At 39.3% G+C, this 14,448-nt stretch overlaps 1 protein-coding gene across 1 annotated transcript; it reads left to right on the forward strand.

The window, feature by feature from the left end:
• Positions 1 to 5,871: 5,871 nt before the first annotated feature.
• LOC149285571 (ADP/ATP translocase 1-like) lies at positions 5,872 to 11,023 on the forward strand. Its single transcript, XM_089495174.1, has 4 exons — positions 5,872 to 5,982; positions 9,473 to 9,959; positions 10,301 to 10,441; positions 10,866 to 11,023. Exons 1-4 carry the CDS (start codon positions 5,872 to 5,874, stop codon positions 11,021 to 11,023), a joined length of 897 nt encoding a protein of 298 aa, XP_089351300.1.
• Positions 11,024 to 14,448: the final 3,425 nt, after the last annotated feature.

The raw sequence follows: 14,448 nt of genomic DNA on the forward strand, positions 1-14,448 counted from the left end.
ACCTGTCCTTCAGGCTTGGTTATCATTGCATCAGTACATTGCTTTAAGACATAGAGTGCGGGAGATGACGTTAGCGAGGACAGTGGCTGTGGAGGGGGTGGCTGGGGCATAGCCCTGGGTAAATACACGTCAATTGACAACTAAAATATCACAATGTCTTATATCTTTGTGCCTACAACATTTTGCATTTCCTCCAAATTATTGCTTTTTTCTTGTGATTACGTCTCCATGTGAGTAAATGGTCATTGGACTCTGGCCAGCTGCCATTTTTGCTAAACACAGCCCTGAATCTAGCTCCCATCCAATTCCAGGCACAGACCATGGGTTTTTCTGCTGGATACATTATGGTTACTTGCTTGTGCTATGTATATTTGATTGTCTACATAATGTGGTAAGAGAGAATTTAAGTGGATTCACATTTCTTTCCTGGCTTAGATTGCCGGGTCTGTTTGGCTCTTGTTTGTATGTGTCTAGCAGGTAGACTGATGCTGCCATGGTTTCCCTTGTGAAGGTAACAATTATACTCTGTCCCGTCCAAACTAAATTCAATAGGTAACGCCTGGAGACAATTACCTGTAAGTAGAAAAGGTATGCATTAGCATCAAAGAGAATGAGCATTATACCTCTTTAAACAGAACTTTTACAATATCAGTTGTGGATCCTGTAATACAAACACCACTATTCCAATTAAACATTATTTTCAACAGAACAAATACATATTTTCAGACATATAATTACATGACTATACACAAATGAAAACAACATTAATCTGGTCATACTCAGTTGATTAAAATACATATTTCTGATATAATGTGACAAATAAGGTTAATTTGGTGGCTAATAATAGTTTGTTAGCATTACATTTTAAACGTTCTAATATACTATAGGCTTAAAAGGACCATATAATGAGTGCTTCTCTAAGCTGCAGCTCACCTCCTCTTCCGTTGTCCAATGTCCAATGGTCTGTTGTCCTGATTGGCTACTTGAAGCAGCCAAATAGCATCAGGAAAGTGCTTCCATTGCTTCTGCCCAATGCACACAGGGGGTCCCACTAGACCCCCATTACATTCACTAAACTAGGGATGCAGCTGGCTAGTGGTAAGGATATGACTTGGTAGGAGCGAACACACTGCCTGCACGGTAACTAGCAGTCGGGAAACGGCCCTGGATACGGAAAATGGTGGTCATTTCTAAAGATAATGGAAGCACACAATAGGCATAATGGGGTGTTTTGTTGGCGCTATAAAAATATGTGGAACTTTTGTTTTTTCCCACATCTAGGATACCTTTGTAAGTCACTCCATAATTTTATGTTCTGAAGAGAAAGTTGTGGTGGCTGTGGATTTACACTCACGTGTATACATAGTGATTTCTGTTCACATGGATCCAAACTCCTACTGCCATAGAGCATCTCTTGTCTGGTGTCTGCATTCTGCTTGTTAGGGGATCCTGACATAGTAACCCTGAGTCTTGCTCTTTCCTTACAAGTAGAGAGCCAAGCAGTTTCCACTCTTACTGACCAAAGCATGTGACTGGAAAAGGAGCTGACTGATTATATCACGTGAACAGTCAAAAGATTCCTCTGCCATAGTTGATCATACTTCAAAAGCTGTTCAGCTAAGTGTTCTTGTCTCTATGAAGACCCCTGCTGCAGGTGAAGGACCCAATACACCAAGCGGGCCCTCATCTGAGCATCACCCAACACAACCAACACTGTGTCCATGCTGTACAGTGCACATAAATGTATAAATGGAAGCTGCATGTATGTCTCATTTGCCCCATTGTAAATCTATCCCTGCTTGCCCGCAGCACCTGGAAGCCTAAATGCTTCTAGACAAAGAATGGCTTTTAAGCACAACCAAGAAATGTCTGTGAAAGTAAAATGCTGCTGGTAGGGCAGTAATAGGGTTAGGTCCTTCGTGTCCTCGTTGTTTTATTTATTCAGCATGTACATGACTTGGCAATAAAGACAGGGAGGTGCTTTAAACTTGGAAAGGCTCCTTCGGGAAACAATGTAACCGTTTTACACTGCTTTTTGTAACCAATCAGATTTTCATGTACGCCTTGAACTAAATCCTTATAGAAAAAAGTTATAATTAAGACTGTGAAGTGCGGGGGTTCATTGGGGTCCATGCCAGGTCTCCTAATACTTCTGTGTGCAGTCAGTGCGTATCTAGAGCAGAGACCCTGCTGTGTTGTTCAGAGGCCCAGTGAGACAGGCAAATCCGTACTAAAATGGGCCTACCTTGTATCAGTGCATTTAGATTTAGGGTAGCGCTATTCCATTATAGCAGAAGAAATTAAAATATATGCTATACATTATGAAGGGCTAACATCAGTGAGCTTCTTCTAAATGAAAGGCTAGGTTTGTTCTCTATGATTAATCTACGCGCTATGCAGGCTAAGGAGAAGGAAGTTAAGGAGGTCTAAATCTACTATGAACATTTGGCCAGTCGTGTATGGCTCTGTGAAAAGCTGGTATTTAAATATTTCCATGGTTAATTAGTACTTTCAGTTGGACGTCGTCTTTGGTCCTTGGGAACAGAGTCTGAGCCTGCTACTCTTGTTTGAAGAACACTAGTTCCAGCTGTCCTGGAGACGCATTTTGAGGCTTCAACATTTTACAGAAATATAGGAGTGTATTTCTCCAACAACGTCAATAATCCCTGCAGTCGTGTATTGTCATGATAATTAAAAATTACACACATTAGGTAGAATACACACGCATACTGCCACGCCAGGAGGGGGTCCACCGGGATGTTCTCTGTTACACTCTCAGGCTTGCGTTGATCCAGCCTCTATTGCAGAATACAATGACACCGTAATCGGACTGTTCTATCCGCCACTGCAATTTGGAAACTTAAATAGCTATTATTTGCCCATTATCCATTCATACAATAGACCAGCTTATATAATTTAATGGTAATTTAACGGGTTTGAAACATACTTAGCTGCTAATTCAATGTAAACATGTTACTCCGTCAAAGAATGCACAATGGTCATGAGCAGCTGATACCCAGGCTCCGTCTAAACCAACTGAGTGTGAAAATGCCCAGCAATCAGCCATTTCCCAGTAGAATAATAGCCAGCATAGTTGGCCTTTGTAAAGCCAAATAACCAATAATTAGGAGGCATGGAGCTGCGCTGGGCTGTTGTAAATGTTCTCACCTTATTTTAATACGGTAATATCTCTGCCTAAGCTACAGTATAGCTACAATTGCACTGATCAAAGCGGATAAATAGATAGATAGATAGATATATAGATATATAGATAGATAGATATAGTGTTAAATAGTTTGTCTTGTGTCACATCCTTTATCTCTCTCTTTTTTCCAAGCTATACGTATTGAGATCCTTCAGTCTTTTCCGATGTTTGTCCTGCAAACCATTTATCATTTTAGTAGTCAGAACTGTTCATAAAGTACATCTATAGAGTGTCAGAACCACCTCCATCTTCCTGCTACTAATCCCGCTGACTATACCTGAGCTTATGTGACATCTACATGACCCCCTACTATTTTCTCATGCAGACATCACATTTTTTAAATATGGTTCAGCAATCTTCCAAGTTTAATACAACTCTTGCAATATCCTTCATCCACACCCACTGCTACATAGTAGTAAACAACTGGGGCAAGCAAACCATTGCCTAATAACGCACATCCCTGCGGCAACTAAAAAGAGTTTACTCCAGAATCAAATGCTCTGTTTAGATGTCTGGTGTAAAGTGGATCAGTCCTTTTTCACAAATCCTATATTTTACAGTTCTGTGCACTAAATAAACCCACAGACTAAATGACGCAACATATATGATATAAAAAAATATCTCATCTGTTGTTAAGTTTCTGATTGCTGAGAAGAAGTGAGAGAACTTGAGGATAGGATATTGATTGGATTATTGATTAGATTTGTGACTCGGGCGCACAGATATCCGCAATATTAATGTTTAACCTAAAAATCTACAAAACAATTACATTAATTGTCATAAAAGCTCATGCTATACAGTGCTGTAGAAACATATTTGTCCTCATCTCGATATTTTCTAATATTTGTCATACTTACATGTTTCAGATCATCAAACTAATTTTAATATTAGACAAAGATAACCGGAGGAAACACAAAAATCAATTTTTAGTGATAATTTAATGTATAGAATGAAAAAGCTATCCAACCCTACATGGCTCTATGCGAAAAAGTAACTGCTCCCTTAGTTACTAAATACAACACTGTTTTGTTACCATGGTCCTTCCCAGATAATCAGTGATCCAAAGGACTCCCAGAAATGCTAAGAGAGAGAGAGAGGTCTGATTTTCCAGTAAGCATGAAGATCACCTGGTTCCCAGGTGCTATGTGGTTACAAGTGAACCCTACAATATATACACGAATAAAAGAATCAGTTTACATGGTACAAGTGCATACAAAAAACAAAAACTGTCTGCGCTTCTCGCCCTAATAAACTTGGCAACAAATATATAAACATAATATATTTGCATTATTTAAGCCTGGAACTAGCTTAGCACCCCGTCATTTTTCTTTTCCCTATTTACGTGGTACAAGTCCACCAGCTCTTACTGCGTGAAGGCAGAGGAGAGCCACGCATTTGAGAGGTAAGAACATTCATTAACTAATATGTGCTGGCCAACAATATGTGAAATGTATATGTGTCCTGGAAAAAACTGGCCAGCATGGCAGAAGGTTTCTCTGTTTAGGTAATCGTGCTCTTTTTTCATCCTGTCTGTCCCAATTATTTTAGAACCTCCTCTGTCCAGACAATAGTAGCACTAGAGTCACTCATCATGGTCCAGCCTGTGCTGTTCCGTCTCTTGATCCTTGTCACATGATGGCTTCCACATTCTCAATAACAGGAAGATGGCATTCGCCACGGAGCATGCAATGTCAGACGATACTGGACGTGAAGGTGACTCCAATGCTTTTATCCTGGTGGCACCTTACATTGTTGGATTGCCTTATTGGTCTAAAACCATATTTGTTCCAAAGCCGTGGAGGAGGTCACAATATACAGCACAGATTCTCAAAGTATTTCTAGTTTAATCTCCTATGCAATTTACAGACTATAATATAAGACCTTTCATGTGTAAATGAATTCAATTCCTTTTAATATGAATCAACATTAGAAGATATGTGTGCATGTTTCTGAAGCTCCTGACCACAACTGGAAGTCACATTCTGGTTGGTAAAATGTAATACTACTTCTTCAAGGATAACTCAGTGATCAGAACTGACAAACCCTTTTATTTTAAGGGGTAGGCAACTCATAGCAGTTAAGGACCAGAACCACCATCAGTTATCAGAGGGCTCTTGGAGATGTAGCAGATAATGTGCATGGTGTAGCAGTAAGCAGCTCGAACATCACCCACAGTATATATACGATTACCCATTATGTATCAAAAGGTTTGTGACCGGATTTACCGGATTCCGGTGGTTCTTTGTCTGGAAGTGATCATGGATTGTCCTTTAAATGCAGGCTATAGTCAGTAAGAGAGCTCACCGTGGTACCAGCGTCTCCAGCGGAGTTCCTGGCTTGCTATTAATACGTTGGGCACATGCTGTAACATAGTGTTCTTCACTTAGCACCAGATAACATTTTAATGCCCTTTAAATGTCCCAGCAGCATCATCCGCATGGGGGTCTCCATGAAACAATATGGCTGCCGTGCCCCCTATGCCCTCTGATCAAGGCATCTCAGCCAATCCGCGGCGGCTCCTTCATCCCCGCCCCCCAGGAGATCCTGTGTCTTTATAAAGGGGAGCAGCCCTATCCCTCGTCCCACTTTGGCTGGAAGTGCAGACAGTGCCTACCCTCAGAGGCTGACTTGCAGGAGGCAGGTGGCACACCGTATCCTCTTCCACAATGGGTGACCAAGCTATTAGCTTTCTCAAGGACTTTCTTGCTGGTGGTGTCGCTGCAGCTATTTCCAAAACTGCTGTGGCCCCCATCGAAAGAGTTAAATTGCTGCTGCAGGTAAGCATCGCATGGGGTGTTGAACAGCATTCTGTCTTATGTGGATTATGTGATGCTGCTAAGTAACTCTGTTAGTCCTGATTTATCCTGCCCTCACTTCTCATGGGCATCATTCGATGAGAACTTATTCGTGTGGAAGACAGTGGCTTTCTATTTAACTTAAACTTGTTTTGGTAGCCAACAATCCAGAAACTCTAGCCACAACCACCTGAATAGCTTTTATACCAAACATTAGTAACATCTGGGACCCCAGCTGTGGGCTACAACTCCACCACACTCAGCCAGATAGGGTGACAGGAGATGCCAATCATGCATGAGTAGTGATCCTGTGGCAACTTGTGTTCCACTTGCTCTCCTTCACCCCTTCCCTATAGCATCAGGATGCCCTACAGGGTTAACTATCCAAGAGCTGGAGCCAAAATGGGCAGGGGGGTGAATGTGAGCCCCAGTGTGCAGGGAGGTTCTTCACTCAGCCAGACTAAATATGGAAGGTGTCTTCTGCACACATGGGCAGGGTCTGGACTGCTTTCCATTGACTGTTTTTAGAACAGAGCCATCACAAGGCTGGGTTGGAATGACTAAGAGCACATGTTAAGAGAATGCAACTGATAGGTCCTTAGGAACTTGGAGTAACCACTAACTTAGCAACTAACAGGTTAAAAGCAGGGAAATATGTGTACGCCAAAAGAAAATTAGAATTCAATAAAATATGCAGACATTATTATTGCTATCCTTTACAAAAATATGTATTGTTTCTGTATTATTATTATTATCACTGCATATATTGGTATATTCATGTCCTGCTCACAAAGCAATACAATTGCAATATTATTTTTTTTTACTGAATTATTTACAGAACATATATTTTGTAACAATGCAGCGTTTTGTTTTATAAAAATACAAGCGCAAATCCTTTTTTTCATTTGCTAGGTTATATGTTTTAAGGTTGCAGCGATGATAGACCTTACTGATTCTAAACATGTTTTATAATGTTAAATTTAGAGTAACAGTGAATAACAGTAGAAATAACAGTAGGCATACATTGAGATTTATCTTATTCCACCAGGAAGTATAGTGTAAATGTGGTTAGACTATCTATGTATTTTACCATCAGAAAAACTTCTGTTACTTAGTTGTGACATCACTATATGTGACATTATGCAAATCAGACCTCCAAATGCAAATTCATTCTCCATTGAAGTAAGTTATATGTGTATGGTCTCACGAATGGATAAAAACATTATGTGCACTTGTTTCTCCTAACCTATACAGTTACTAACAATTCTGGATCATGTATACAGCGGATTTTATGTTCTTCATTACTACATTACAAAGATCTATTTGTGGCTTTCATATTAAACCATTTGAATTCATAACATGTGAGCCCACAGCAGACTGGAGGTAGTTAAATCTAAGCCACAGAGATTACTAGTAAGTCTGTTCAATATCTAGTTTAATGCCCCTTCTTGGGATTTGCCCTCCGTGGGGTTTTGGAAAGCAGGATCTGGTTGCATGTGTACAGTCGTGTTTGATGGAAATACTCAACTGTGCATGCAGGGCAAGGGCACAGACAGGATTACTTAGAGAAATAAAGCAAAAATACAGAGTTTAATGTAGCATCATCCTCCCAACGTTACAGCTCCACACATGGATTTAACACATTACTATTCTACTAGCCACACACTTGCCTCCCCATCTATCTCGTACTTGGAGCTCAATTACACCATCATTCAGTTTCATTCATGACCATCCTCGCACCTTTCTGCCCCCTCCCCACTGTTTGACCTTAAGAACACTGACTGATTTGCATACTTGTGTTAATCAGTTGAAGGTAGCATAAAATTCACTTTTTTATTGCTGCGTCATGGAAATCACATTTTGGCAGAGTTTACAGTCATTTCCTTTGTGCTCTTTAAAAAAAAAGTATGTGGCTTTTCTACACCGGGGTATAAAACACTGGCATTAGTGAAACCTATGTGATAATGTAAAGAATCCCTTATTTCTAAGTTATTATTATTTATTGTTTTATATAGCGCCATCATATTCGGTAGCGCTGTACTATGGGTAGACTTAACAGGTGGTATATAGCATAACAATTTGACTTACAGAAGGCCCTGACCAAATGAGCTTAATATATATATAGACATATATATATATATAAAAACATTCCAGAGAGTAAACGGAGCCAGTGATTGTGACTCATAATATACCTTTATGTTCCACCCAGGAATGACTTTTTAATAGAAAAAGCTCCAGGTCCTCTGAATCAGGATTGTCACGTAATGTTCCACGGGCTACTGTTTCATCTCCAGTTACATGTTCTTCAAGGTTCGGCAGATGTGCCATGAGTGCTAATGTCTGATTCCGTAGCCAAGTTATATGAACCGGCAGTGATCAACCTCAACTGTTGACCTGCTGTGGTACTTCTGAAGATCACCCCTGCCTGTCTCTGATTTATGTGCTAACAATGATAACATTTAGAACCAAACATTTCATAAGCAAGTTCAACATCACAATTTTTAAATAATCATTCTTGAATCACAAAGCCATTTCCCCAGATATTGCCCAGTGTCTACTTTGTTTGGGTTTCATAAATTCCAGTATGTATTAATATGATACGAGGAGGTTACACATTTTTATCTTTTTTTTTTTAATAAAAAAAATTTTCAGTCCACCATTGCTAGTGATATACTCTTTTAGTATCTAACATGTTTATGATTATTATTAATTGTTTTATATAGCACCATCATATTCCACAGCGCTGTACAATGGGTAGACAGAACATAACAAGTAGTATATAACATAATAATTCGACTTACAGAAACAAGAGTTGAGGCGGCGCCTGCTCAAACAAACTTACAATGTATTATTAATTGTATATAATGATACAATGGGTAAAAGCCAGTCAAACCAGTTATAAAATATTTTGATAAAAGTGATGGAGCTCACACAATAGGTAGATAGAGGGTCATATGCACACAGACAACACAAACTCAGCTAGTCTGATATTTCTACATAGAATAAGCACATGAATACGCGTCTGACCAGTTAACAACTGAATACATAGTGCCCTAATCAAGGTTGGAAATAAGGGTCAAAAACTAAATAGTTTTGGTCATTCCAGGATAGTATTCAGTAATTTGTGCATTTCTTGCTCAACATTGAAGGAAATACCACTGAAATGCCTATTTTTCCCTTAAAAGAACTCGGTATGCCAGGTCCGATAGTATAAGATATTTAAGTGATCGTGATCATGAATCCAGACAACTGAGTTTCTTTTAAAGTTGTACATTCATTAGACTTTAGTTCAGCATGGCATCCTAATTTAGTCTGATGTATATTTGGTGTATATTTGGTGTGTGAGTGCGGTATAAATATTATTTTTCCCCAAACTTGGATTTTGATATAGTAATGTACTTGGTTAACAAACTTTAGTATATTGTCAATGATCAGCTGTTTTAATTAAATCTTTTCCTTCTCTTAATGGTAGGTCCAGCATGCCAGTAAGCAGATAACTGTTGACATGCAATACAAGGGAATCATTGATTGTGTAGTCAGAATTCCCAAGGAACAAGGCTTCATTTCCTTCTGGAGAGGCAATCTTGCCAATGTCATCCGTTACTTCCCAACTCAAGCCCTCAACTTTGCCTTCAAGGACAAATACAAGCAGATCTTTCTGGGGGGAGTAGACAGGCACACTCAATTCTGGAGGTTTTTCCTCGGTAACTTGGCATCCGGTGGAGCTGCTGGTGCCACATCCCTCTGTTTTGTGTACCCCCTGGATTTTGGCAGAACCCGTCTGGCTGCTGACGTCGGCAAAGGTCCAGCCCAGAGAGAGTTTTCTGGCCTTGGAAACTGCTTAACCAAGATCTTCAAGTCAGATGGCCTTAAAGGTTTATACCAGGGATTTAATGTGTCTGTCCAAGGCATTATCATCTACAGAGCAGCTTACTTTGGTGTCTATGATACTGCAAAGGGTACGTATAACCTTACTGAATGGGTCAAAAGAGGCATGTAGCAATAGTTTTAGTCTATGGTTTTACACATTACTTCGGGCTTGTCTAAAATCCCATAGGTTCAGTCGTGTTACATAAATGAGTTTAGCTCACCATCATATAGCTCCCAATCCAAAAAACATATATTTAATACATAAGGCCAAACAATATAGTAAAACCATAAAAGATAATGGGGTACTTTGGCATCTATGAATATGAAAGCCACATATGATATTGTGACACTGTACTTATATTTGGGTCTCATCAATGAGGTCCTACATCTACCCATTACAATAATGTGTTTTTCCTCCCACCACTTGCAGGCATGCTGCCGGATCCCAAGAACGTGCACATTATTGTGAGCTGGATGATCGCTCAGTCCGTCACTGCCGTCGCCGGTCTTGTCTCCTATCCTTTTGATACTGTAAGACGTCGTATGATGATGCAGTCTGGCAGGAAAGGAGGTAAGCTAATAATTTGGTGGACCGGTCCGTCCCTCTTGTACACCACGGCCATCACATTTGTCTCTTTAGTCGCTTGACTAGAACACAGGACCTGTATTTAGCAACAACAACCCACTCAGCCCCGATACTCTCCAACCTGTGCTTCTTTGTGGTGGTAGGAGCAGAGATTTGTTCCTCACACAAAATTGAACGTCATATCCAGGTACCCCACACAGCAGAGACTCAAGAGGTCAAACCATCTCTGCTGGTTTGTGGCAAAGCTCTCCATTCTGCTTGCCACCCTTTCTAGTCTGGCCATTTTTCCTTGACTTTTATCACTGGTGTCGTCTTAGATTCAGGATAAGATGGGATTATCAAACACTAGCCATTTGTGTTGTGTATGAATGAACTCAGAACTGATTATCTTTTCTTCACATTCCAACAGCTGATATTATGTACAAGGGAACAATTGACTGCTGGAAGAAGATTGCTAAAGATGAAGGCGGTAAAGCTTTCTTTAAGGGGGCTTTGTCCAACGTGCTGAGAGGCATGGGTGGTGCATTTGTACTTGTGCTGTATGATGAAATCAAGAAATATGCATAAATTCAATTTTCCAGTATATAGCCCGTTCAATACACCGCATAATGGCTGTGGAGCATCTGGTTCCAGGGACGAAACAAAAAAGTATTTCCTAGGGAAATTACCACGGCACGAAGGGGACACGTGCAACCTTGCCATATGAATGGGTCTTTGCATTTTGTATACAAATAACTGAATTCACAGAAACCTGGGCACCACCTTTAATAACAGTATTACTAATGTAACTTATTAAATAACGAGCAATACATGTCTTACAAAGACTAGTTAAGCTCTTTCGTCCTAGACCAACGATAGCCCTTAACTCATTTACTGAAGATTATAGAATCATCCTATATAGATATTTAATTTGTCAGTAGCAATTTGGGTACAATTTGGGTACAATTGTCAGCTGAATTGTTCACATATATATATGGTGAAAATAAAATATTTTAAAAAATGACGTTACACAATGACTCTATCTTTATTTTTGTAGTTTCAGTAGCCTTTTCCAGTAGTCCACTGGTGCCTTAAAGTAGCCATGTAGACGGATCAGGGAGTAGGTTTAAAACCTAAAGGCAAAGGATGGGACAGCAAGACAGTTTTACTCGATGCTATAACCGCTGCAATGTACTAAACTTGTCATTTGAAGGCTTTCTTGTGGTGCCAGGAGAAACGTCACAGCCATGGATAGAGAAGGTTAGTTTAGTGTTTATATAGGAAGAGCTGTGACGAGCTTGGTACACGTCCTCGAATCTATGCACCCGTGTGCGGCCCCTCGGAGCTCCATGTCTAATAATTCCCAATGCCGGATCTAGGCGTTTATCCCTGTTAAACCATGACTTAACTGTATCCCATTGAATACAGCGAACGGTCCACGGATAGAGTGGCTAACCACAAATGAGTGTGACAACTGAACAATGAGTGGAACCACCCTTTAATGAGTGTGACAGACTTTACTCCACTTGTTTGGTAATTTAAATTAGATTTGTTCATTACAATTGAAGAACAAAGAGTCCCTTGATCCATACATTAACTACAGCTGCAGTCCTTGTTTCAACCACTTTGTTTGCTGGTCAGGACCACAGTTCCGCACAATTCAGGCTGTTTTGTTACTAAATTTATTATTCTTTAACCTAAAAAAATCACATTACTAAAAACAAAATAAAAAATTGTTGAAGTACAATCTATCCAACCAATTTATAAAACAGATATCTTCTGAGGCCTACATGGCCATAAGGAAGTTGTCTTTTCTCCCAGTATTTTTCCTACAAAGATTAGGAGAAGATGGACTATTTGTCTTCAGACAATAAAATAAATTGATCTTGTTTTGAAGGGCTTAAGTTTTACGATTGCACTAATTGCACAAGCACTTAAACAATAAACATTGTGTATGTCATTGGTACTTCTGTGCAAACATGGTGTGTGTGTGTGTGTTACCTATGGCTGACAGATCGGCCATTTTAGGGTAAATCAAAGTTTCTTTATTGTTATTTTTGACATTTCAAAGAAAAGGGAACAGAAGAAAAAAAGGGGTGGAGGCATACAAGGAAATAACACACATTATCCGGGAGGTATCTCCATGATCGGCCATTTTACACTAGATACATATGGATTCTACAAAGTGCTGATCAGTTTCTGCCTGATAGGATGTAAATTATATTAAATTAATTTAGTTATTCCTGTTCATCTCTTACATACCCCTGAACTGCTCAAATCAGACTGGGGAGGACTGACACTTTCTGGTCTGAAGGGCAAAGAAAGGGCTTTTAAAATGTTTAGTGACTTGTTAGGAGCCAAGATTCCATTAGCATCTCCAAAATGTGTAACCAATGTGCGTGAATGAAGCGTAATATTGCATCCCCAAAACTTTCTAACATGCATACATATACATTTGTCGCCTCACCAAGAAAAAACATTCTTTACCTGTAGCCAAAATACCGTAAGTAACTTATCATGCTGTGTAGTCCCATTTTGATTGAAATTGAAGGGAATGCGTTCTGCTTTAAAACTTTGTATACACGGTAAAAATGCCAAAAAAAGCTTTGGACATGAGGGCGGGAAAACCACTGGTTGTGAAGACCTCTAGTAACATTTTGCTTCTTTCATGTTTCCTGGGAACACTTGTCATGATAAAAGCAGGACAGATGTGCATGAATGATTACTAGGAATGTTTTTCCTAATACCTGAAAAACAGCGTAACTGATACTCTGAACCTTTTTCCTTAAAATACAAATTAGGTAATTTTCTTACATGATTATTCCTTTCCAACAATCACCCAGCCCATGCTTTGCAGAATGTTTGTGTTAAAGCTCATTTTAGCCACAACTTAACATTAATGCCATATTATTCTGCAAGTATGGATTACTCTGGAAGTATTCTGCATACATGGATTATTCCGGAAGTATCCTGCATGTATGGATGTCTGCATTCAATTCTGAAACCAAGAAAGCCATTTCCTTTGAATTTGTTAACAAGATGATTGGTGTAATAACAGCTAGTAAAATGTAAGCAGCATTTTGGAGCTAAAGAGGAAAAATATTTTTCTCCTTCACTAGTATAGATCAGTGTAAACAGTAATGTAGGTAGCATTGGCCCCAGATTTGATCTCATGTTGTCAGTCATATTTTGGGTGACTTTCCCTGCTCGAACCACACACCGGGCTGATTCCTTATGGTCCATCCTCCGTAGACCAACTGGATGATTTATACCGAGCTCTTTTATGGTTTTCTGCAGGCAGTATGAGTTTTGTCTTGTTTTGTGTAGTAGATAACAGATCTAGGACACATACATGGCTTACATGCAGCTTCCTGAAAACACATTTTCCAAGAACTGGAACACTTTGAAAAACTAAAACAGAATAATATTTTGAAAACATACTTTTAATAGAATACTAATAATAACAAAGTTTGGTAGGGCTTCTCCTTTTAACATCACTCACACAGGTTAATATACGGCATCTGCAATGCATTGTGTAAACTGCAGCAATACACCTGACTTCAGCCTCACTTTATTACTGGAATGAATTCACTTTATGAATGAGAGTTTAAATGACAAAAAAAACAGCCCTCAAATTATGAGATATTTTATACACACAGAGGAAATGAATATGGGCAACATGGAGGGACATAATATATTTGTCATTTTTGTCTTAATTATGAAAGGCATCAAATGACAGGACACATGTGTGTTTGTGAAGCGTTGCTAAGTGCGTTTGAAAATCTACTTTACCCAATTAAACTGCAGTTTGCAAGCAGATACCTTGGGAAACGCGGGAATTGTATGGAAAAAAGAACATGCTAGATTTAATTAAAAAAAACTCCCAAACTATTTCCCGCAACAAGGCAGAAGTGCCCAGATACCTGGATATAGGTAGACACAAAAATAGAGGGTACGCAGCTAACGGGGTTAGTAAAGATTCACATATAGTTCTAAAAATATTTAAAATATAC

The sequence above is a fragment of the Sceloporus occidentalis genome, unplaced genomic scaffold (genome assembly GCF_023333645.1).
Source record: "Sceloporus occidentalis isolate IW3139 unplaced genomic scaffold, rSceOcc1.0.p SCAF_77, whole genome shotgun sequence".
NCBI lineage: Eukaryota > Metazoa > Chordata > Lepidosauria > Squamata > Phrynosomatidae > Sceloporus > Sceloporus occidentalis.

Excerpts from the sequence above, each read along its gene's own strand:
- LOC149285571 (XM_089495174.1), top strand. The coding sequence starts at position 5,872 with ATGGGTGACCAAGCTATTAGCTTTCTCAAGGACTTTCTTGCTGGTGGT. Across the intron at positions 5,983-9,472 it reads GAGTTAAATTGCTGCTGCAG|GTCCAGCATGCCAGTAAGCA; the intron begins GTAAGCATCGCA and ends TCTTAATGGTAG. Across the intron at positions 10,442-10,865 it reads GCAGTCTGGCAGGAAAGGAG|CTGATATTATGTACAAGGGA; the intron begins GTAAGCTAATAA and ends ACATTCCAACAG.